Genomic DNA, 26,456 nt, shown 5'->3' with positions numbered 1-26,456 from the left:
TCGCCGCAACTATGCAGTATATTGTCAAGTTGCAGCAGTGAAATGAACTGTACCGCACACTTTTGAAGATTTAAATAATTAATTATGGAGTTTTATGTGCTGAAACCATGAGGCATGCCGTAGTGGGAGACTCCAGGAATTCGGACCACCTGGGTTTCTTTAACGTGCACCTAAATCTTGTAAGAGTTGAGGAGGACTTCGGGATGAAAAACTTGGAGGTTTATTTAGATTACTTACAGTGAGCATCAATTAACAGTCTTAAAGTCATTACGGGCCAGCAGCAACTCGGACGCTGCGGCCCGTGGCAAGAAGCTCGAAAGAGATGAATCAAGGAATGCTCTAGGAATGCTCTTCTGCTGCTCCCGGTCTGCGTCTTTTAAGCCCTTCGGTGTCTCGAAGACACGTCACGTTCGGCCAATGGGAGAGCCCGCTCAGATGACGCCATTTTCGGCCAATCCGCGAGCCCGCTCAAGTGTCGTCATTTTCGGCCAATGGTAGGCGCCCGTGCGATGGTGTCATACCCGGCGAAGAGAGTCGCTGCTGGGTCCCCAATTGTCCGAGGGCTTACTTCTCCCTGCGGTCTTGCCTTGCTGACTTGCAATGCGCCGTCACAATAGGCGGGGGGGGGGGGGGGGGGCGACGCTACCAGGCCTTCGCGGTGCATTACAGCCGTCTTGCTTCGGGACTCACGTTACCTGGAACAGCGCCAGGCTCTCGCTTCACTTTCGGGAAGAGTCAAGCAGTGAATAGCTCCACCTGCGGCACACGAAGTGGGGGCCGCCAACTTGTTTGCACGTGGCGCGCCTCAGGAATGTGGTATCCGTGCTTCTGCGCTCCTTAATTAGCTGTGGTGCGATTCAATGTGGTCTGGTGAACTCTAAGTAGGCTCAGGAAACGGTCCCGTATCTAACAATCTAAGTACGTGGGTGTTTTCGCATTTCGCCCCAATCGAAAATGCGGCCACTGTGGGCGGAATCGGGATTCGATCCCGCGACCTCGTGCTTCGCAGCCCAACATCATAGCCACTAAGCAACCATGGCAGGTAGACTTTTGAAGAGTGAAATGCTCAGACTCCATACACTTTGTCCATGCCATGTCTGTTGCACACCTCATTGCTACCATCGATCAAAAGACTCTTCGACAACAGCAGACGCTCCGGAGATATCAAGTATGATGCCATTTTGAGAAGGCCGCATGATCAAGATTTTGTTTGCTTCTGTGATTGGCTGGCAGAGCACCACAACCCGGCGTGGGCCGTGTGCCTTTGTTGTCAACTGCTGTTTTTTTTTAGTTGTATGCTAGTATAGAAATCCTTACACTTCCGCTTTTTTTTTTAATTGTTCTTGGCAGTGTTCTTCCTGTGCTTCTTTCCTGCGCGAGTCCATTTGATGTGGTTCCTTGTTTGCCTAGTAAAGGAGAGATGTATCTCACAGGCATACCTGCGAGATACACCTTATTTCATTTCTCTTTTGCGGGTTTATGCGTCTTTATGGTGAATGGCGGGCGTTATTAACATTTGTACTAGTAAAGGTACCCCCTCATTTGCATAGAAAAGTTACCTTGCCCCCCCCCCCCCCCTTCGAAAAAAAATCCTGGGTCGCTCCACAATCAGCCCCTCGTAGAGCTTACAGAGGCCCCCCATGCGAGATAGCAGCTGGCTCTGCAGTCGGGAGAGCAGAGCCCCACCATCTGGAGCACGGTGCAGACGGTTAATGTGCCCAAGGGCACGCTGGAGCATGTGCAGCAACAATGGTAATTCGCCAGCCTCAGCCAGTGTGGCAGCAATTCGGGAGTGCTTGGGGCGTCCAAGGATGCTCCTTACTGCACTCCTGTGCACTCTCTCGAGTTGTTGTTTCCTGGCTGAAGATAGTAAAAGCAGTGGCAGGGCATATAGCAGGATGGATGTGGCCGCAGCTTGGCTCATCTGCAGCGCCCACTTGGTGCAGCCCCGGCCACGCTGCTGCATCTTGCTCACTGCCCCCTGGACTATTCGGACTTTAGTGGTGACTGATTTGGCTGCAGGAATCCAGGAGAGCCAATAATCAATTGTTAGGCCCAAATAGGTGACCTCCCACTTCCATGGGACGGTGGTGTTTGCAATGCGCAGCTGCTTCATGTAGTGGTGTGCTGAGGCCAGCGGGTGTACAAGTAGTGCCTCTGTCTTTGCCGGGGACACGGAGAGGCCAATGCCACCGAAGAAGGAGATGACTTCTTCCGCGGCCCTCTGCAGTGAGCCCTGGATGGCAGTGATGCTTCTCCTGGGTCTTCGTACCCACAGCGCCACGTCATCTGCATAGCGCAGCAGACTGGGTAGCAGCTGTCAGCCAGTAGTAGGAGCTGCTGCAAGTCCTGCCAGAGCCAGGTTGAAAAGGACAGGGCTCAGCACCGATCCCTGCGGGACACCGGAGGTGATGTCTCTGGTATCGCTGAACACCTTGCCTACCCGCACCAGAAAGCTCCGGACCACCAGGAAGGCAGAGATGAAGCCCCGGAGGCATCCCGTGACGCCTAAGCAGTCCAATGCAGCTTCGATCACCTTGTGCGGCAGCCGGTCAAAGGCACTCTGGAGGTTCAGGAACATGACAATGTTCCCACTGCCCCTTGCATCCTCCAGGGTGGCCACCATATTCTGTGAGGGAGTCCACCGTTGAGTGCTTGTGCCTGAAGCCAGATTGCAGTTCTGCAAAGTACTTCAGCTGGGCAGCTATCCATTCGAGCCGAGACAGGGTCATCTTCTCCATCACCTTGCATGCTGCAGAGGTAAGGGGGACTGGCCTGTATGAGGAGAGCGAAGTAGCAGGCTTTCGTCATTTCAGTAAAGGCACCACCACAGCCATCAGCCAGCTCTTGGGCAGGACCCCAGTGCTCCAGGAGGAGTTGAACTGCTCCAGGAGTCGTTCCCGTTGCAGCTCTTCAAGGTTACACAGCATCTGGCAGGTTATGCCGTCGACTCCAAGAGCACTCTGTCATCGTGTGAGAGCCAGCGCCGACTTGAGCTCGTGCATGCGAAGACGCTCGCTACACAGGGCGGAGATCTGTGCTGCCACCCACTCTGAATGGTGGCAGGGAGGGAGGCAGCGTCTTGTGGCGGCCATCAAGGGCGGGATCTGCGGGACTGGGGACCTCTCAGAAAACTGGTCGGCTATGCGCTCGACCAGGTCCCGCTTGCTGATGCCCACGAGGACAGCCACAGTCAAGGACTGTCATTGAACACTTGGAGCAGCCATCAGCTACCTCAGCAGGTGCCAAATTCGAGCACCATCTGGATTGCGACTGATGGTGGAGCAGAGGCTCTCCCAGCTTTGGCGTCCGCGTCGTCGGGCGTGGCAGATGACGTGGAGTGGGTGGTCAGCAGGAAGCATGGTGCTGACTGCCTACATAGTCAGTACCAGGTTTGCCACCAGCTGTTCCACAGTTATCGGCACCAGGGGGGTGGCAGGGGGTGTGGTCAAGGGGACAGCAGTGGCCTGAAACACCTGACGTCGGAAGCTGCGTGGAGCTGGTACCGGGCACCTTGAAGGATCAGCAATGCCCGTGACTGCGTTCGCATAGGAGCGCGGCGAGGGTGTGGTGGCTTGCTCCAGCTGGTTCCACGCTCAGCCGGCAGGCAGGCAGTCACTGGAATGCCATGGAGCTCGGTGACTGCCAGCAGCTCCTCAAGGCATGCCTGAGTGGTCATATCGGCGGCCACGATGTTGCGCTTGTAGTTGACACGAACTGCAGCAACACCTGGTCGCGCAGAAAGTGCCGCCACGAGTGCGAGGCGCAGGGCACTCCGGAAGGCTCCACCCGGTGGAGAGGGGCGGAAGAGCACTGTACCGGTGACCGCAGGGTTGATTGGGAGTGCAGCACTCTCCAAAGGCCTTGCACGGCGCTGATCTCCTTTCGACAGGACCAGCTGGAAGCTGTCCGCAGGTGGCTAACGAGCTGGGAGGTTCTCGCGCTTAACTGCCTTTGTAGTGGCTGCAGTCTCAGGAGTGCGCTACGAGGAGTCGGCCACCCAGGAAGTAGAAGATTCTGAAGCGGTAGAAGTGTTCTTTGCCTTCTTCTGCTGCTTCTTCTTCTTCTTGTTCTGCAGGTTCCGCTGTGCAGGTATGTGACGTGGTGGGCCCTTCAGGAACTTCGACGCGAGGGGCTCGTTCGGAAGCACCAACGGGAGCCAAGACCATCGGGTTGGGAGTGTGTGCTGCAGCAGTCAAGGTAGCAGGCAGCATACCCCCAACGCTAGCAGACGACCTTGTGACTTTGGTCACTGTCATGCCCTCGCTTCGAGGGAGTGTGAGGGAAGTGGCCGGCACTTTGTTGAGAGGCTGAGAGATGGCGTCCGTACTCTCCATCTCGAGGGGAGCCGCAGCAGATGACACCTTTTTGGCGGCAGGAGCATCACCTTCTGCGTCAGGCAGAAAGGGGGTGGTGACCGTCTCTCCTGCGAGATGGGAGATGTTGCCGCCGTTGTCCGTCCTTTCCGCTTGATCGTCGGGAGATGCGCGCTTCTCCGAGTGAGGAGGAACACACGGTGCCTGCTTGCGAGGGCCGGTCACCCCCTTGTCCTCACTCGACTTCGCAGGCGCGTTTTCGCGAGCTAGTTTGGTCCATCTCTTCATCATGTGAAGAGCTGGGCAACGGGAGTGTGACCCTTTCAGCAAGGGATCCGTCCTGTGTCAGAGACAGTATTCGCCGGCGTCGGCTCCACAGCTACTGTAGCGGCTGCCGGGATCGTGGTACTGTCAAGTGGGGCCCCAGGCTGGGCGACAACTGCAGGATAAAAGGTAGTAGCCTGCTCTTTAAGCCACTTGTCAACAATGTCCTCTGCATGGTGCTGAAGCTCTTCTCTCGCTCTGAGCTCATGGAGGGTTGCAGGCATGAGAGTCACGAACGATGCGTTCGGTTGGCGTCGGTGGCCCATGTGTAGCGGGTGACCTCTCGACATGTGGAAATCCATGTAGAAAAAAGAAGGGAGAGAGAGAGAGAGATGGAGAGAGAGAGAGAGAAAAGAATGCGAGAACAGCACACAACACAGTACAACACGTGGCATGCGAGCCCAGTGACATGCACAACACGGGGCGCACAGGGTCACCGCACACTCCAACACGTGGCGCGTGAGCACACCAACATGCACAACACGGGGTGTGCGAGGTCACCAATACACTCCAACACGTGGCGCGCGAACCCGCCAACATGCAGAAAATGCGGCGCGCGAGCTCACTAACTCGAAATACACATGGCGTGCGAGCTCACCAGTCGAGCACACATCCCTAACTGATCCGTCTAGGATAGTTGCAATACAGTCATGACTGGCGAGACGAGGTCGTCGGAGCGAGGAGCAGTTCAACCTCCTCATATCACAGTTCAGACGAGACTCCCCTGTCGTGCGCTCCCCGCATGCCGACCGCGCACACACGCCTTTCATGTTCTCCCTCCCCGCCACACACCGCTGCCTACCGTCCCGTGCCTGCTACTCTACGCCACCTGGCGTCGGCCCGGTACCCTCACAGCACCTCAGAATACGGAAAGGTTCAAATCATGTGTTTACATTTATATGTCTCCTGTTTTTTTTACACTGTAAAGGGCAGTTGTATGATATATAACAGGATTATCTTAGTGGAATCCAGTGCACTATCATTAACGTGGCTTGTGAGTGCTGTTCAAAAACTTTTTTCCACATTCGAGTGAAGGAGCGAAATGCAAAAGCACTCATGTACCGACGATTGAGTGAACATTAAGGAAACCCCAAGTGGTCTTACTTCAGGCTTTTGCACTACGTCATCTCCCTGTGTTGCTGCAGGACATTAAACCCCACCAATCGGTCAACTTTTCTTTCTTCCAGATGCCAGGCCTCTAAGAAATTTTTTTGCTTGTCATTTGTTTGTGAGGTTTATTAGCACTAATACAGCTCCACGACCAATCCACAGGGAAAAATGTCCTTCATGTGTGTTTAGATAATTTCTGTTTGTTCTGTATTTAAAGGTGTGTGCACGTTACGTGGGACATCATGCACAATTGCATACTCTCCTTGTCTTTTCAAGTGGGGTCTGTCTTAGGTGATGCCACCACCTATGTACAATGCATATCTCATGCCTTGCTCTCCTGAGGTCTCCATTTGATGGTATTTTCACATGATAAATGATCTCATAGGACCAAATGAAAGTAACTGTAAATTCCTTTGTCACAGAAACAAATGCGACAGAAAGAACCGGCACCATGCTGAAAGCAGGGAGGCATATTTTGAGTTCGACTGATGCCATCACACGCGAGAGCGACAGGAGAGGACAAAGATGGAAGGATCCAAGTGCTATTAAGGCTTTTTCATTTGCTTTTTGTGCACATGGGGTCACATTATTATCGTCAGTGGGCTGTCTCTGCCAGTGTACGTGCCCCTCGTTGCAAAGTTGTTCCTCTACATTCGAGAAGGGCACGTCAATAACTTCATGCATGTGATCCTCGAACATGGTGCAGTTATAAGCACATTTTTGCAGATTGCTCAATTTGCCCGAGCTAGTCCTAAATGGTGCCAGCAGGAAAATACTTATCTTGCGGTTGGTTTCAGCTTGTGATGGGTTCACATAAAGATTTTCTTAGTTGAGAGATAAAACGCAAGAGCACTGACTCACCTGCATTGCTTATTTCGTGTGGCCCCTAAGTGCCTTGGTGTGAAAACAAGACTAGCTTTCTACCATGCTCTCTTCCTTCAATTGCCTCCTCTTCCTTGTACCTTAGTATTGCTCTATCTCCCACTTTCTCTTCACTAGCCGGTAGTGCGAAAATGCTCACCACTGTATAGGCAAGACGGGAAGCTAGACAGGACAGCTTGTGAGAAGGAACAATGCCCCATTGGCTTGTCAGACCTTTCAACATGTGGCAGTGTCAACAGTCGTGCCATCGACCCAACTTATCTGCACCCGGAAGGAGTGCACTGTCAACCTATGCGTGTGTTTGAAGGTGTTGACAGCATTGCAGCAGTGTCCAGGCACAACTTTGATTGACTGCTGTTAGCGTTTGATTCAGTTGAAACCTCAGCAGTCATGGAGGCATTGCAGAATCAGGGTGTAGACGAGCCGTATGTAAAAATACTGAAAGACATCTATAGCGGCTCCACAGCCACCGTAGTCCTCCATAAAGAAAGCAACAAAATCCCAATAAAGAAAGGCGTCAGGCAGGGAGATACGATATCTCCGATGCTATTCACAGCGTGTTTACAGGAGGTATTCAGAGACCTGGATTGGGAAGAATTGGGGATAAGAGTTAATGGAGAATACCTTAGTAACTTGCGATTCGCTGATGATATTGCCTTGCTTAGTAACTCAAGGGACCAACTGCAATGCATGCTCACCGACCTGGAGAGGCAAAGCCGAAGGGTGGGTCTAAAAATTAATCTGCAGAAAACTAAAGTAATGTTTAACAGTCTCGGAAGGGAACGGCAGTTTACAATAGGTAGTGAGGCACTGGAAGTGGTAAGGGAATACATCTACTTAGGACAGGTAGTGACTGCGGATCCGGATCATGAGACTGAAATAATCAGAAGAATAAGAATGGGCTGGGGTGCGTTTGGCAGGCATTCTCAGATCACGAACAGCAGGTTGCCATTATCCCTCAAGAGAAAAGTGTATGATAGCTGTGTCTTACCAGTACTCACCTACGGGGCAGAAACCTGGAGGCTTACGAAAAGGGTTCTACTCAAATTGAGGACGACGCAACGAGCTATGGAAAGAAGAATGATAGGTGTAACGTTAAGGGATAAGAAAAGAGCAGATTGGGTGAGGGAACAAACGCGAGTTAATGATATCTTAGTTGAAATCAAGAAAAATAAATGGACATGGGCAGGACACGTAATGAAGAGGGAAGATAACCGATGGTCATTAAGAGTTACGGAATGGATTCCAAGGGAAGGAAAGTGTAGCAGAGGGCGGCAGAAAGTTAGGTGGGCGGATGAAATTAAGAAGTTTGTAGGGACAACATGGCCACAATTAGCACAAAGTGTAGCAGAGGGCGGCAGAAAGTTAGGTGGGCGGATGAAATTAAGAAGTTTGTAGGGACAACATGGCCACAGTTAGCACATGACCGGGGTAGTTGGAGAAGTGTGGGAGAGGCCTTTGCCCTGCAGTGGGCATAACCAGGCTGATGATGATGATGAGGTGCAACTACCAAATTTCAGTTCCTTTTACACATATTTCATCTCAAAGCCAGAATTGCCAGTGCATCAGCAGGATAGCCTTCTCAGGCAGGTTAGCACTCCTCCATGGTTGGATCCAGCTAGCATTTGCATAGCTGTTAATAGTCTTGGTAAAACAATCAATTGGGGTCTGCTTCTGGATTCAACTTCCAGTTGTTTGGCTACAAGTTGTACCGCCTGGCAGACATATTCTTGGTTTTGTACAATAATTGTTTTTGTGAAAATGACACATGTCAGAAACTGGTACAATGTGTGTGGTCTGACTGGTAACTGTTTGGTTTTGTATGGTGCCCATAGTCTCCTGTACTGAGTGGCCCTGGCAGCATCTGGTTCTAGCGTCAATTGGTCTTGGCACCAAGCTTTTCGCAGGAGCGGGTGCAAATTGCAATCGTTAAGCATTCACCTCGATCGTCCAAGTAAACGAACAATTGAAATTGAAGGTCTGACAGAATCCCTTCTGGTCAAGGAACATCATATTATTAATAGATGCAGTACCAACTAAAGTAAAATTTATTAAACAATTCAGCTTCCCCAAAGGAACTTAAACGGTTTTAAACATATTTACCTTAGTTGGCACTGCACCTTTTATTTACCATAAAAGAATGGAACAGTTGCCAGAAATTGTCTGGAGGCCTGGGGCGGTTGTGGCACAGGGGCGTTGTGGCCCCCATGGCCAAAATGGTTCACACTTGCTGAAGGTCCTGCCCATGTGTAATCACACTTTGCTATTCTAAATGGGGTGTGCATGGGAGCTTACACAGTCTAGGTCATTGTCTTGTCATCAGTATTGATAAAATGTGCTACTGAAGTGCAAGCTTGTTTTCTTATTCTAGCTTTTCACTTACGTGCATATGAAGGAGTTGACCACTTAGCTTCAAACTTAGCTTGGCAGGGTGGCTTGCTAATATTTTCATTTTATTTAAGCTGTAGAGGTCATTGCTAGAGGTGTCTACAGTAACTGAACTCTTGTGTGCTTCTATGTTGAAGTGTCTTAGCTCTAATGCATATGGTGGTGAATGCTGAAAAAACTGTGGCAACTAAGCTGTTACTTGACAGTTGTTAGTGGTCCTCGATATGCCCCCTTTGACATCTTCCTCGTCTTTGAAATGATGCATGTTTGTGCAGATGTGTTTGACGATGAGCTGATGGCAGCAACCCTGAGTGACATCTTGCAGGAGAAGGTGGTGCAGTTGCCTGTGTACGATTTCATCACTAGCACCCGGTAAGAGAATTATGCACACACACACACCTATCCCAAGCCGATTATGATCAAAATGGAAAAAAATAATGATGCATGATGCAGGGGTTAACCCTGTAATGATGGGACATATAAGTACCCGGAAAAATATGTTTATTTTCTGTCTAAATATGCAGAACGCACGAATAATAAGCTTAATCAACAAAGAGAAAAAAAAATATTTTGCAGAAACTTTTTCAGCAATTGGAGGCAAGCCACAGACAGGAAATTGGAAGTGGGCTTCACTTGAAGCGTTTTCAATTTGTGTCGAGGGCTCTCATCATATGTGAACCACAGGTGCACATTTCGTTTGCTTTACGTCACATGTGCAGCACCACTGCAGCTGGATACGTTGCCTGTCTCCTCGGACCTTGCTTTCAAAAGACAGTGAGTCGCGTGCCAAACATATTCTTCGTTGTCCAATGCTCCTGCTCTAAACCAACAAATGTAGTGCTCCTGTGGCCTGTCATTCAGTGTGGCCGAAGCACTTAGCCAGAAACTTTACTCAATACTGAAACTCGGCAAAAAAGAAAAATTATTTTTTGGTATGTTGCCTGTAGGCAACACTCGTCAATAAATGCTTAAGTGTTTTTCAGATTTGTAAAAAGGAAAAAAAATTGTTTTGCTCGTAATGCGAAGCTGTGACATGATAGCCAGCAAAATATAATGCACAGTAACTGTAAGCCTGAGACAATCTTTGTTAGAGTGAACATTCGCAGGTGCAAGCAAGCAATCTCCTTTTGAAAAGTAAAAGAAGTATGAGTCATTTGTTTGGGGAAGTTTGCCTCCCAGTCATTAGTTCCACTAATTTCTTAGTAAAAGGTTGGTTATTACTGCTGAAAATGAAAGACGAATCCTTCCTAATTGAATTTCGCACTCAGTGTAACGCTGCTACATTAGTATGATGTCACATACTGCAATATATTTTTGCATACTTGGGCCATTTTTATTTAGAAAAAGTTTTCAGAACTGACTAGGTTGAGCTTTTGTTTATTGGTAAGCTACCTATACTAATTATTCTTGAACTGACACTGTCCATGCCTTGTGACGTCACAGGGAGCTAGCATGGGAAACTTCAAACTGGTCTTTCGTTATTGCATCTTTTCTGGCTTACCAAGACTGCGCTCACGGCAGGAGTGACGTTTCTGGTTTTCAATAAGTGTAATTTATCAATCCAGCTTGATGTAATGCTCCTCTCTGGTGTCTCTCATTTAATCTCGCCAAGTCACAGAGGTCAACCAACCAACTTGGTCATAAGGCAGTGAGAAGAAGTGGTTGCAAATTTCATACAGACCTATTTCCTCTAATGCTGTATGTTGCAAATTTTTCTCCGTCATTTACATTAATTTCTGATTGTAAATAATGCAAGGAAGAGAGAAAAATTCATGGGGTACCTGTGTGCGAGCCCTGTTGTGGCAGTGCAAGACGTCTGGAGGGCGTCGAGCAAGCTTGTTCAGACAAGTTCCTGAAGCAGGCATAATCCGCAACAGCTGAGTCGCTGAAAAAGTCACTTTGATATAAAAATATTGTGTGGCTTTTCACTCTCTGCTGTTTCTATAATTTGGTGCTGCTTGTGTGCTACATTTAAAGGAAGGCCATCCCAAATAATGTGTGCATATATCCTACAAAAAGTTTTCTCAGGACAAACTAAAAAAAGAATGCGTGCTATCTCTCCCCCCCCCCCCCCCCCTATCTTTTTTGTCAGTCTAGGTGAGCCCCAATGAGTAAAATTTTGGTGAGTCTGTATTCAAGTGATCTTCGTGAGTAAAATTTTGGCGAGTCCGAGTTCAAATGAGCCATGCTGAGTAGAATTTTTGGTGAGTTTGAGTTCGAGTGAGGCCCGCTGAGTAGAGTTTTATTGCGATAGCAATTATATGGACACTTCAGCTGAATTTCCGCCGTCGTCATTCGCATTGGCATCGGTGCCGCCATGATGTTCCGTATAAAGTCCAAGTGTGATAACATTGCAGCCATGCACTGTATACTATAGGTGCAGGGGTGAGCCAAGAAGGATGGTGACTCAATCTCTTGCTCGCCAAAAAAGGTGGGGAGGAAGCACGCCGTGTTCCATCGCAGGCAAGGCAGAAGGAGGGGTGGGGGATTCTACTCCCGTGGCAGCTGGGTATGGTGCAATTGTGTGCAGTCGCGCGGGCCCTATATTGAAAGCTACCTGCGGTGGGTACAGAGTCTAGGCGCGCCAAGGGCTCATGGTGTTATGTGCATTGTGTTCTCGCCACTTAGTTCCCATTGAAGTGAGAGGCAGCATGAAAGACAATTCGCTTGCCACTGCTGCTGCTCTTCATTACACTAGCGTTTTGACAGTGCGTGTCTGCACTCATTGAGTGAGAGGTGTTCATGTTTGCCTGTGCTTGTGTGACACCATGCTTGTTAATTTAGTTAGTAAACAAGTGTTTAGAAGTTTGTGTGGCTGATAAAACTACTAAGACTACATCATATTCCTGTCTAATAATTTTCTATCGCGATCGGTGCTTCGCCTGTTGGGCGGAACTGCGACATATTGACACGTGCATTTGTTTGTCTATATCGGTCGACACGTTTCACCGCCTAACAAATGTTATCGCACAGCGCAGGACGCGCCTGCATGTATCCGAAGTTTCTGGAATGTTATCGATGCTTTCATCTGCTGTCTGTGACCGAACCTTGTGTAATCTGATCGCATGTGTGCGCGACGCGAATAATGTAGAACTTTGTGGAAGGCATGCAGGTCCCAGCGATTACTCTGGAACATTCGGCGACTGATGTATAAAAGTCGATGCGCTTGACCCGCTGATCAGATTTTCGACGATCGCCGACTGTGTTCGCCGCTGTCGCCGTTCTTTGAGTGTAGCCTGTTATGGAGGGCACAAGTTCGTCCAATAAGACGCTGGTTTCGTCTTTCTCAGTTTGGCTGCTTTCTTCACCGTCACTACCACGTGACATCTGGTGGAGGTGCGGGGTAGCCAGAGGACAAAACCAACATCGCCCAAGACCGGCATGCTAGCCGCCGACTGCAAGGGCTGCCCCCAGAGCGCGGACTTCTACCTGAGACGACAAAGAACATTGTGGCCAAGACAACCCCAATGGCTGCCTCAGTGTCCCCCGTTATCCTGCAACAACCTCAGGACCCACCGACCTTCCATGGAGCAGCTACTGAAGACCCGGAATCCTGGCTGGAGACCTACGAACGAATCGCGACTTTCAACAACTGGGACTTCGACAACAAGCCGCGGCATGTATATTTTGCCTTCGAAGACGCCACCAGAACGTGGTTTGAGAACCGGGAGTCGACCATGACAACATGGGACCTGTTCCGTAGCGGCTTCCTGCGCACCTTTACCGGCGTCGTGCGCAAGGGCCGAAGCTCTGCTGGACGCCGGAGGGCAGCTACCTAACGAGAACGTTGCCATCTTTATGGAATAAATGAGCCGTCTGTTCACGCCGACCCGGATATGCCCGAGGAGAAGAAAGTCCGTTTACTAATGCGTGGTGTGATGGAAAAACTTTTCAGCTCAATGATACTAAACTCACTGAAGACCGTAGAAGAGGCCCTTCGCGAGGCCACCAGCATCGAGAAGACACTCGATATGGGGAACCGGCAATTCAACCACCGTACGAACTCTACCAACTACACAGGAATTCAATCACTGGCCACGGACAATCTGCGTGAGACCATCAGGGCCATTGTGCGCGAAGAACTGAGCAAGTCTTGCCTTCGTCGCAGCCTCTAGTGGCCTCGATCGCCGACATTGTGAAAGAAGAGGTGCAGCGATCGCTTGGAGTTCCTGAGGGGCAACCACAATTACCGCAGCTCCAGCCAGAAGCGATTAGATATGCCGCCGTCGCACGCCGTCAAGGTCCGCCTCCTCGACCGCGCCAGGTCCCTGCAATGCCGCAATTCCGTCGTCCGCCGGCGCCAGCCTGCCCAGCCGACGCCCAGCGCACCTATGCGAGGAAGACGGACATTTAGCGAGCCCCAGACCACCGCCCGCTCTGCTATCATTGCGGAGAAGCTGGCCATGTGTACCGCCAATGCCCATACCGGGAGATGGGACTGCGAGGTTTCGCCGTTAACGCGCCGCGACCACAGATTGGTCAACAACCTTGCGATATCGCCGACTACCTCGCCGCCAGTCAGTGGAACCCTCGACGACTGTCCCGTTCGCCGTCACCAGGCCGCTACCTGTCGCCGCAGCGCCGACCATACACCGGCCCAGCCCGGGGCCGCTCTGCAAGCCCATATCCGGAAAACTAAAAGCAGCAACCGATGGAAGTGCGGTTGCTGTTCGTTGAACTGACAAAGACTCCGAAGAAACTACCTCGATGACATAACAACACGCCGCCATCCCGACGAAGTCTGGAAGCAAAGAATACGACGATGAAAGACGACCTCACGACGTCACATACCAGCCACAGGTCAACGCGACGCAGCCATGGTCCGACGCCAAAACCGAACTGTAATGCCACACAAAGAACCACCGCCTTAGTCGATACAGGGGCCGATTACTCCGTCGTGAGTGGACACATCGCCGCCGAGTTGAAGAAAGTTAAGACTGCATGGGAAGGCCCCCAAATTCGGACGGCTGGAGGACAGCTCATTACGCCGACTGGAATCTGCACGGCAAGAATTACCGTTCATGCCTGGACTTACCCTGCCACCTTCGTTATCCTCCAACAGTGTTCATGAGACATCATTCTCGGCATGGACTTCCTGAACCAACATGGTGCAATCATAGACCTGAAGTCAAAATCGATAACCATGTCGGAAGATCAAGTGATAGCGCCGGAGAGGCCTCGTAGTCACCACACCTTGAGTGTGCTCGAAGATCAAGTGAGCATCCCGCTGCGCTCCAGCATTATTATTTCCGTCGGCACCGAAACACCCGCAAACGTAGAGGGCATCATCGAAGGCAACCAACGTCTACTGCTCGACCGCGAAATTTGCGCCTCAAGAGGGATCGCTCGACTGCACGGAGGAAACACGAAAGTGTTGCTGACAAACTTCAGCCAGGAGTTCAAGCACATCAACAAGGGCACGACGATCGCGTGCATAGAGGAAATTTTGGAAACCAGTAATGCGTTTGTCCTCTCGGATTCCGCCGCATCTACCCCGATGACCATGGTTCCCGAACCAGACTACGACATTAATCCAAGTCTCCCCGTGATTAAGCAACAGCAGCTCAGAAGTCTGCTCCAACGATACAAAGGCTGCTTTTCTACGTCATCGAGGATTCGACAAACACCAGTTGCCAAGCATCGCATAATCACCGAGGAGTGCGCTCGACCACTCCGCCAGAGCCCTTACCGAGTTTCGCAGCGAGAACGCGAAGCTATAAAACAAGTCGACGAAATGCTGCGCGACGACATCATCCAGCCATCGAGAAGCCTGTGGGCATCTCCAGTTGTCTTAGTGAAGAAAAAGGACGGAACCCTACGTTTCTGCGCCGAAAATCATCGACTAAACAAGATCGCCCAATGAAGGACGTATACCCCCTCCCACGGATAGATGATGCATTGGATCATCTCTGCAACTCTAAATACTTCTTGTCGATGGACCTCAAGTCTGGCTACTGGCAAATAGAAGTCGACAAGAGAGATCGCGAAAAGACCTCCTCCATCATGCCAGACGACCTCTACGAGTTAAATGTCATGCCATTCGGACTGTGCTCGGTGCCTGCAACATACCAGCATGTCATGAACACAGTCGGCGATCGTCGAAAATCTGATCAGCGGGTCAAGCGCGTCGACTTTTATACATCAGTCGCCGAATGTACCAGAGTAATCGCTGGGACCCATGTGCCTTCCACAAAGTTCTACATTATTCGCGTCGCGCACACATGCGATCAGATTACACAAGGTTCGGTCACAGACAGCGGATGGAAGCATCGATAACATTGCAGAAACTTCGGATACATGCAGGCGCGTCCTGCGCTGTGCCATAATATTTGTTAGGCGGTGAAACGTGTCAACCAATATAGTCAAACAAATACACGTGTCAATATTATAGGGAGTCAGAGTTCAAAGGAGCCCTCACTAGGTAGAATTTTAGCGAATCTGAGTGAGCCCTTAGCAAAAACAGAATTTTTTAGGGAGGCTGAGTGAGTTCCATTTATTTTGCCAACCTATGCTGTATACTATTCACTGTTGCTTCTGGTACATCCTAGAGAATAAATGTATGCTACCGGTCAGTCTCCTACAGTAAGTAGCAGAAATGATAAAAGATCAATTTTGTGGAGCATTGGACAGCATGAATCAAGCGAATACACTAACCTGTAGGCTTTAGCTGCCCAAAGATGAAAAAGACAACTGCGTCATGATGACATTTCAGTAGCAAGCAAATTGCGGTCCACAAGAGCTTATCTATCCAGCTTTTCACTGATGATGAAAGGACAGGAAAGCCTTGAAGGAGGAAAAGGACAACTTTTGAGCAATCAGCTTTGCTAGTTTGACACATTTTGTAAATTGTTGTGAAACGCAATTTGTGAAGCTGCACCTTTTCTTGTCTGAGATGCCTCTCAATTTTGCTGAATGAACAAGAAGGGAAACTGAGGGGCTTATATTTTTTTAATCACGACCATATAAAGCCAACAGACAGTGAAGCCAAGGAAAGCATAGGCTTTCCTTTCCTTGGCTTCATTACCTGTTGGTTTTATATGGTTGTAATTTTGCTGAAAGCTGTTTTTGGTGCCCTTGAATTCAAAAGTGTTTACGATACTGCTCCACTGTTGTCGGATATGTGATTGCGTCTATACTAATTTTTTTCAGGCTGCGGGACCAGTGGATAAGCATTGCACCTGCAGATGTTGTTCTGGTGGAAGGGGTGCTGCTGTTTTATTTTCCACGCCTACGAGACATGTTTCATATGAAGCTCTTTGTGGATACTGACCCGGACACACGACTTGCACGCAGAGGTGACTATTGCCTCAGCTTTTGGCACACTTTTCTTGCTTGCTGCTTGCCATTTATGGCACTTTTATGCTGACAGATGTGCATTCCAGTCTTTTCACATATGTACGGAACTCCTTTGATCATTGTAATGTACCAGGGCCACATTTTAAATGCGAAAGCTGGGCATACTCATAACAGGTGACACTGGTAAGGGTTGGTTGTAGGTCTCATTGCATGGAGCTAAATGAAATTTTAAAAATGAGGAACGGGCAGGAGTACTCTGCTGGGGACTGGTTGGTTCATGCTGAACAGGCAATGTACTGTGCAGGTGGCGTACCATCCTATTTTTCTTTCCACCCTTTTATTTAATGCAGTACATTACTTTAGGAAGGGGGTCTTCACGTTAACTTCATATAGGGGTGAGTGCTAAGAATGTTTAAAGGAAATAGACTGTGTTTTTCACACGTTGTGGTCACCCTTGTGTGGAAGAAGCCATAGCAATTAATCATAAGGATCTTGCAGGTCAACGTACAACCTGGCAGTCTGAGGGTCATTTTGTTGAAGTTCTGTAAATGGCAGCATGTGTTCTGTTTACTCTCAAGTTGAAGGATAACTTGGCTTGTCTTTAGCAAACTCTGCAACAGTGAGCTGAAGTGATTGCCTTACACAACCTACTGTCGTAAAAACGAGCAGCTCGGGTCAAGGAAGCTGTGGGTAGTTTCATGTGGATCACTCCAATATTCTGCCACACGTCTCACACATTAGCAGCAGTTTGCCACACTCAAAGCCATATACAATGAATGCAACTCCTCTGTGTATTGCTCTGACCTGAGGTTTCACCTGCCATGGTGTTTTGGTAGCTGTGGAATCTGCTGCTGCACATGACGTTGCGGGTTTGATGCCTGGCCATGGCTGCTGCATTCCAATGGGGTGCCAAAATGCTTTCGTACCAAGCATTGGGTGAGTGTTGAAGAATCCCAGGTGATTTAAAATACTGAAGTACTAAAGTGCCAAACAGACGACACAAGAAGAGACACGGACGAGTGCTTACTAACAACTGATGCTTTATTGTCAGAAACACACAATATATACAGTCGCTCTCTGATTTTTTGGACTCCAAAAATTCCGACATGCTCGATTATTCGGTCTGCTTCGCTGTACCGCCATTCTCCCCATAGACAATAATGTATAACTGCCGAAAGTTTGGACACCTTGCAACCTCTCGTCTGATTTTTCGGACACTCCTTCAGCCAACTCGATCGAAAGCACCATGCACCGACTCTGACCGGTGCATGGTTCGACTTGCTGAACGGCATTTTTTTTTTTTTTTGAACGGAGCCTCCTTGCTGCCCCACGAAGTGGCGCTACTGCAAATCCCCGCTTATCATCATCGTTTCTGCCTGGTTCGTGGCTACAGCAGTTCCGGTCTCAGCTTAGTAAGCCATGTCAAGGCAATCTAGCAGCTGATTTGTTTGTTTCTTCGTGCACGACGCTGCGAGTAGGCCACATTTTTCGTTTGTGCGACTGGTATCGGCGTGACGGCGTGGTGATGTTTGCTTTGTGTGCTGTGTCGAGGTTGCGGTGATGCAACGTGGCATACCGAAACAGCGTCAAGTGTCCAATAGCACCGACAGTGCCCGCGTAGACTGCGCTGGGGAGTGCCGGGAGCCTAGGATTTGTCGCCTTCCGATGTGCACCCTACTGACGCCGACAGTGTTCTGCCGAGACCTGTGCAGTGGTTCCGGACACCGTCTCATTTGACAGTTTCACAGGTGCTCACGCTGCTGTACTCACATGCACAGAACTCGATGACGGCGAGATCATTCGTCAGGTTTCTGCTGCACCGCCGGACGATGATTCCAAGTCTGAAGATGACGCGCCATGTGCTATGCTGCCATCACATGCGGAGCGTGCACAAGCAGTGACTGTGCTTTCAGCCGCCTATAGTGACCATACGACCCTCCCCGAGATTCAGGCTTATCTGATTGCGCGTAAACGAAACAGCGAGCAACGGTGCATTCACGATTTCTTGAAGCCTACTGCCCAGCCCGAATAAGTGCGTGGAAATAAAGGATCTTTTTTTTTTTTCTTAATCTGCTTTTTTGGACACCTGTTTATTCGGACATTTCCGCAGTCCCCGTGAGGTCTGAATAAACGGTCGGCGACTGTATACGCAAATCTGGCGGCGCAGCTCACGTCGAAAATCACATGGTAACCAGGCAAAAAGGTGATAAAACGATTGTAAAAGATGACGTTCGCGACAATGACACGTGTATAGGGCCAAAGGACCATAAATGATAATGGTTACGCGATACACAAAACATGGATCTTAGTTCCATGCTAGTTCAGTTTGAAGATAGGTTATGCAAAAAAGAGGTGAGACGTACAGAAAGGACACAAGAGTAAAGAAGTGGACGACACGAATGCCAACAATCAACTGAAGGGAGCACTGAGGCGAAAAAAGAAGGAAGACACAAAACTAATCTGCGCAAGCTCAGGAATCATATCACCACGTGTGTCAGTCGGGTACATGTGCCGGTCTACGTTAGAGATAACTGTTAAGGCACTTAATCTCTTCCTTATGTAAAGTAATCGAAGGCTGACTCACGCACGCACTTCCACAGTTATAGATATGCCATGCCTCTACCATAAGACGCGTATCTTCGTTCTTATGCCTGTACAATATCGTGCATTCACCTAACTCTGGTGTGCAGTTACAATCTTGGCAATATAAAGAAAATTTAGAAGGCGATCCACCGGTTAACGACCTTTTATGTTCCATTAGCCTCTGATTGATACACCGTCTCGTTTGCCCTACGTAGAACTGGCCACAGCTAAGGGGAATATTATAAACCACACCCATACGACAGTCAGTAAACCTGTTGTTCTTATTGTGCTTCACTGGACGAATATCTGTTCTTCTTTTGCCTTTACCTGCTCCTTTTTCCTCTGCATGGCAGCGCATATTTTACCTAGCTTATTGGGAGCAGTGAAAGCAACATTAACATCATATCTACTTGCAACTTTTTTAAGCCTGTGCGATACTGAATGAATATACGGAATAGCCACTACACTTTTTTTGCTATTACTGCTTTCTGTAATCACGTCCGTCCCCCTCGACACCGACTTCTTTAGGCGCTCAGCCACAGTGGCCACTGCTACACTAGGATAACCTGCTTCTAATAGGCGCCGGACCTGCGCATTAAAACTGGCGCTCATTTTGTGCATGCAGGGTCTGGTGAGAGAAGACTTAAGCCACGACATGGCAATTCCATTTTTTACTGCTTTGGAATGCTTGGATTGAAAGTTTAGCAACGGCTTCAAAGACCTTGGGGAATACTGCCAACAAACGTGATTTTGTTCGAAGACCAAGGAAATGTCAAGAAACTGAATTATGTGTCGCTGAAGAAATTCCTTGGTAAACTTTAATCCTCCTCCATAAATTTTATATTGCTCACTTACTGAGCTAGCAGCGGAATCGAATTCTTCCCTATTGCAGAAAATCAGGTAATCATCAACGCAAAGAAATATCTTGATAACGCTATCACCTAAGGCTTTTTCTAAGCAGCTGTCAACCTTACTCAGGTAAATATAGCTAAGAATAGGGGCAACCTTTGAGCCAATACAAATGCCTGATTTCTGCAGAAAAAGCAGATATAGCAGAGCTAGATCTTCGAAGCCGTTGCTAAACTTTCAATCCAAGTATTCCAAAGTAGTAAAAAACGAAATTGCCATGTCGTGCCTTAAGGCTTCCCTCACCAGATCCTGCATGCACAAAATGAGTGCCAGTTTTAATGCGCAGGTCCGGCACCTATTAGAAGCAGGTTATCCTGCTGAAAAAAGAAAGAAGACACAAAACTCATCTGCGTACGCTCAGGAATTTGTGTCTTCTTTCTTTTTTTTCGCCTCAGTGCTCCCTTCAGTTGATAGTCGGCGTTCGTGTTGTCCACTTCTCTACTCTTGTGTCCTGTCTGCATGCCTCACTTCTTTTTTGCATAATGAATTCAAAGCCCCTTTGTTTTCTCAGCCCCTTCAAAACTTGCTACATTGTGTGCTCGTGTTAAAAACCAAAAAACAGAATTCGCGACCTGCGGAACCCAGCATAACAATCCATTTGTCAGTTGCAAGGAAGGGGGGTGGTTTATCAAATTCCGCTCTCATGCACAAAGGTTTGCATTGGACCAATGGGGCGATGTTTAAATGAAAGGCTAAAAGAAGATGAATGCTCGCAGGAAAAAGGAACCGGTTCCAATATGGCCATCCATTGCAAAGAGTGTGGGTGCAAGCCTCGCCCAAGAGATACCATTGTTCTGGACAGAAGTCAAGACAGCGTTGCCTGTGAGCTGAAGGAAGCCTTCCACATTAAAAGGAAGGGCCTGGAATGCATCAGCGACCCACCAAAAATTTTGTATAAAAGCGAAATGTCTTTTTTAGAAGCCCTTAGTTAGAACTGAGCATGTTGCTGTGCTGCCTGCGCTTGGTGAAAAATCTTAATCTTTTAGTTTTTAATCAGGTACTCCTTTAAGGTGGTGTTTTGTGTATCGCGTAACCATTATCATTTGTGGTTCTTTGGCCCTATACACCACGTGTCATTGTCCCGAGCGTCATCTTTTACAATCTTTTTATCGCGCTTTGCCTGGTTACCATGTGATTTTAGACAATGTGCGAGTTGCACCGTAAGATTTGCATATATATTGTGTGTTTCTGACAATAAAGCATCAGTTGTTAGTAAGTGCTCGTTCACGTCTCTTCTTGTGCCGTCTGCTTGGCGCATTAGTACTTCAGTAACATGCACCAACTAGCCCAACAAAAAGTTCTGCTGATCTAAAATTTTTATTTATTTATTTATTTATTTATTTACAAATACTACAATCCCGTTTCGGGATTTTTGCAGGATGGGGATACATCATTATGACATGATTAGCAGGGCTAACAAAAGAAAAATTACATGTACTAGTAAAAAGACAATACAGATATCATGAAATAAAAGATATGCTTCGAGTACAACTGAATCAATGTATCTACTGTAAGTACAAATGTAACAGAGCGAAAAATAAGGAAATTACACAATATGGGACATAAACAAATTCAGGGATGGCTGCAACACCACATCGTTGGACAGCTGATTCCATTCAGTTATGACCCTGGGAAAAAATGAGTATTGACGCGTGTACTTATCTTTATCGAGCGACCACGTTTCGCCGCCTAACAAGTGTTATCGCACAGCGCGGGACGCGCCTGCATGTATCGGAAGTTTCTGGAAAGTTATCGATGCTTCTATTCGCTGTCTGGTGTCGCCGAACCTTATGTCATCTGATTTCATCGCCCTTCGCGAATGGTGTAGAACTTTGTGGAAGGCACGCGGGTCCCAATGATTTGTCTAGAACATTCGACGACTGCTGTATAAAAGCTGACGCGCTTGACCCGCTGATCAGATTTTCGACCATCGCCGACCGTATTCGCCGCTATCGTTGTGCTATAAGTGTAGCCTGTTTTGTGGGCACAGGTTCGCCCAATAAAAGTTGCTACTGTGCAACTACACAGTATTGCTACTGTGTTCTTGCAACGTCACCACCACGTGACATATGGTGGAGGTGCTTTTTGTTCATGTACCGGACGCCCCCGGCAAGCCGTGTTCCAAGCCCGGACCACAAAGAGAACACCAACGTAGTCCCGGACCATCGAGCAAGCCACTGTCTTCAACAGCCGCCCCCGGAGCACGGACTTCTACCTGAGAAGACCAAGAAGATTGTGGCCAAGGCAACCCCAATGGCAGCCCCAGCGTCCCCCATCGTCCTGCAGCAGCCCAGGGAGCCTCCGACGTTCCGCGGTTCAACATTCAACGACCCGGAAACCTGGCTTGAGACGTATGAGAGGGTCGCTGCATTTAACAGCTAGAACAGCGACGACAAACTGCGACTTGTCTTCTTCGCATTGGAAGACGCTGCCAGGACGTGGTTTGAGAACCGACAAGCCACCTTAACGACCTGGGACCTTTTCCGAAGCGGCTTCCTGCAGACATTCACAAGCGTCGTCCACCGAGAACGAGGCCAAGCACTACTAGAAGCCCGAGTGCAGCTGCCTAATGAGACCACCGCGATTTTTACAGAAGAAATGAGCCACCTATTCCGCCACGCCGACCCGGAAATTTCCGAGGAAAAGAAAGTCCGCCTTCTGATGCGTGGTGTAAAGGAGGAACTTTGCCGGAATGGTATGGAGGCCACCGAAGACCGTCGACGAGTTTCTTCGCGAGGCCACTAGCATCGAGAAGACACTGGAAATGCGGAACCGGCAATTCAACCGCCGCATGAACTCGAAAAGCTACGCCGAAATTCAGTCACTGGCTGCCGACGACCTGCGCAAGACTATCCGAGCGGTCGTGCGGGAGGAGCTACAGAAGCTGTTCATGTCATCACAGCCTCAAGTGGCTTCGATTGCCGACGCCGTACGTCAGGAGCTCCAACAACAACTCGGAGTAGCCCCTGAATCGCTGCAGCCTCAGTCGCAAGCGATGGCATACGCCGCTGTAGCCCGCCGTTATGTACTCCCTCTGCGCCCATGGCAGGGCCCAGTGACGACACAGTTCCGTCGTCCGCCGCCACCCCCCGCCGCCAGCACGCCAACCCATCGCTCCACGCAGAATTCCAAGGAAGACTGATGTTTGGCGCGCCCCCGACCACCGTCCGCTTTGCTATCACTGCAGAGAAGCCGGGCACATCTACCGCCGATGCCCATACCGGGAGTTAGGACTCCGAGGGTTCGCCGTTAACGCGCCGCGACCACAGATTGGCGAACGACCTCGTGATATCGTCGACTACCTCGCCGGTACTCCGTGGAGCTCTCGACGACCGTCGCGTTCGCCATCACCAGGCCGCTACGTTTCGCCGCAGCGCCGACCATACACCGGCCCAGCCCGGGGTCAGTCAGGAAAACTAAAAGCAGCAACTGATGGAGGTACGGTTGCTGTACCTGAAGACGCCGAAGAAACTACCTCGACGACATAACGACATGCCGCCGTCCCGACGAAGTCTGGAAGCAAAGAATACGACGACGAAAAACGACCTGACGACGCGACGTTCCAGCTTCAGTTCAACATGACACAGCCGTGATCCGATGCCAAGACCTAACTGTAACGCAAGACAAAGAACCACCGACCTCGACATGCTTCTCGATGGCCACGCAGTCACCGCCTTAGTAGACACCAGAGCCGATTACTCCGTCATGAGTGGACCCATCGCAGCCCAATTGAAGAAAGTTAAGACTGCATGGGAAGGCCTGTTAATTCGGACCGCTGGAGGACACCTCATCACGCCGAGTGGAACCTGCACGGCAAGAATTACCATTCATGATCGGACTTACCCAGCCACCTTCGTTATCCTCCAAGAGTGTTCACGAGACGTCATTCTCGGTATGGACTTCCTAAACCAACACGGCGCAATCATCGATCTGAAGTTTAGAAGAACTTGTTGTTGGGCAAGTTGGTAGATATTAGCGAACATTGTTTAACTGCGCGAAGAAACGAACCACAAAGACAACAAGGGACAAGGACGGGCGCAGACTTGCAACTAAAGTTTATTTCACAACGTCCACATATAAGTACACCCCCGACATACACCACTGCGCGTGCGCGAAAAAAGGTAAGATAAAAGAAAAGTACAACCTTGTATAAGCAAAATGCGACCTACGTACGCTCGTCATTAAACCTCATCTCACTGTTATGTAAATAAACTGAGGTGTCACTGACACATTCTTGTCCCTTCTTTCTAATATGGTATGCCTCGAGTAGCTCTCTGGCTCGGCTATCTCGGCAGCGGCACAAAATCTTTACTTCCTTCATGATTGGCTTGCACGTGCACGCCAGGCAGTGGACAGGCAGGTGCCCATTCGTTTAATTTCTAATAGACAATTCATGCTCACGCAAGCGCACATTCACACACCTTCCTGTTTGGCCTATGTAAACTTTGCCGCATGATAGAGGTATCTGATATACTACTCCAACACTGCAATCTACGTGGGAAATGGAGTGCTTTGTTCCGCACCCTTGGAAGTTATTTTTACTTCTTCCTATGCGCGAGCATAGCCCAGCGAGCTTGCCGGGAGCCGAGAACGCTATCTCAACTCCATACCGTTTCACAACCTTCTTTAAGTTGTGGGAAGTCTTGTGAACATAAGGCACAACTGTACGTTTCTTATTTTTGCGCTACCTTGTGTCTTCAGCAACATTGCCTTCCGTCTTTATCTTCTTAAGCACTGCCTCCACTACTGCTGAAACGACTGATTGCGGGTAACCGGCTTCTTCCAGCCTTACAATCTGCCTGTCAAAGCTTTCCTGTATTTTGTGCGTGCAGGACTTTCTTAAGGCTGATATGATACACTGGGTGGCTATTGCCCGCTTTACCGTTTTCGAATGAGCCGAATCATAGGGCAACAATTTCTTTTGGGATCTTGGGTTATATTTCCAGCACACATGGTCGTCACAGAAGCTTATAGCGTTGTCTAAAAACTGAATATTATTATCCTTTGTTAGTTCATGGGTGAATGTTAAACCTTTGCCAAGGCGCTGAAAAATGTGTAGTACACCTGCGATGGCGTCGTCATATGTGTAACTGGCTTGCTTTTTTAAAAGTACAAGAAAATCGTCAACATAACGGAACACGGCAACAACCTGGTCACGATCGATCCCTTCGTTTACCGTTCTGTCAAATTTCGATAAGTAAACATTGCACAAGATAGGAGCAACACAAGATCCTATACATATACCTTGTTTCTGCACGTAATAGTCTTCTTTAAACTGGATGAAGGTAGATTTGAGGTAAAACTCAAGCAACGCTAAAAACCCTATTAACAGTCAACCCGGTAGAATTCTGAAAAGACACTTCGCCATTAACTTCAATACATTTCTGAACAGCCTGAAACAATGCAGCGTGAGGGATAGAATAAAACAAAATCTTCTATGTCAATGGAAAAAGCATGGCCAATATCGTCATTCGACTCTATAAAGCTAGTAACAGCTTCCGAGTTCTTTGTTTCAAGCGGGTCGTCCACTTTCAGGTGCCATAAACATTTCTGCAAAAACTTGCTTACTTCGTTCTGCCAAGTTCCTCTTTCACTCACGATAGACCGGAAAGGGATGTCTTCTTTGTGCGTCTTGGCCGTAAAAAACACGATCAAGCCATCACCTTTGCTTTTGTCGACTGAGGTAGCCAGTTTGTGCAGTTCCATCTCCTTGCACATAGAAACGGCCTTCGCCTTTATCCTTGCGGCTTTCACTGGCACAGGCTTGAAGTTCTTTTTCACAGCAGCCGTCGCCTTCTCGTCGAAAAGCCACGACGGCATTACCACAAACCCTAAAATAAGCAAATAAGCAAAAATAAGAAACGTACAGTTGTGCCTTATGTTCAAAAGACTTCCCACAACTTAAAGAAGGTTGTGAAACGGTATGGAGTTGAGATAGCGTTCTCTGCTCCCGGCAAGCTCGCTGGGCTATGCTCGCGCATAGGAAGAAGTAAAAATAACTTCCAAGGGTGCGGAACAAAGCACTCTATTTCCCACGTAGATTGCAGTGTTGGAGTAGTATATCAGACACCTCTATCATGCGGCAAAGTTTACATAGGCCAAACAGGAAGGTGTGTGAATGTGCGCTTGCGTGAGCATGAATTGTCTATTAGAAATAAAATGAATGGGCACCTGCCTGTCCACTGCCTGGCGTGCACGTACAAGCCGATCATGAAGGAAGTAAAGATTTTGTGCCGCTGCCGAGATAGCCGAGCCAGAGAGCTACTCGAGGCGTACCATATTAGAAAGAAGGGACAAGAATGTGTCAGTGACACCTCAGTTTATTTACATAACAGTGAGATGAGGTTTATTGACGAGCGTAGGTAGGTCGCGTTTTGCTTATACAAGGTTGTACTTTTCTTTTATCTTACCTTTTTTCGCGCACGCGCAGTGGTGTATGTCGGGGGTGTACTTATAGGTGGACGTTGTGGAATAAAGTTTAGTTGCAAGTCTGCGCCCGTCCTTGTCCCTTGCTGTCTTTGTGGTTCGTTTCTTCTCGCAGTTAAACAATGTTCGCCATCGATCTGAAGTCGAAGTCAATAACGCTGTCGGAAGATAAAGTGATACCGCCGGAGAGCCCTTGTAGTCACCACGCCTTGAGTGTGCTCC

General features: G+C 48.8%; 1 protein-coding gene across 6 annotated transcripts in view; it reads left to right on the top strand.

Moving 5' to 3' along the window:
• The window catches only part of Uck (Uridine-cytidine kinase), a 139,700-nt gene that overhangs the window by 55,261 nt on the left and 57,983 nt on the right, over positions 1–26,456 (top strand). For all 6 annotated transcript variants that reach the window (XM_055065023.2, XM_072285887.1, XM_055065026.2 and 3 more), the window contains 2 exons: positions 9,296–9,392; positions 16,170–16,315. In XM_055065023.2, coding sequence (XP_054920998.1) covers positions 9,296–9,392; positions 16,170–16,315 — 243 coding nt within the window. The remainder of the gene's footprint in view (positions 1–9,295; positions 9,393–16,169; positions 16,316–26,456) is intronic.

This window comes from Dermacentor andersoni, chromosome 1 (assembly GCF_023375885.2).
Source record: "Dermacentor andersoni chromosome 1, qqDerAnde1_hic_scaffold, whole genome shotgun sequence".
NCBI classification, from domain to species: domain Eukaryota; kingdom Metazoa; phylum Arthropoda; class Arachnida; order Ixodida; family Ixodidae; genus Dermacentor; species Dermacentor andersoni.
The sequence above is the reverse complement of the archived record's forward strand: the minus strand, read 5'-3'. Positions and strand labels throughout refer to the sequence as shown.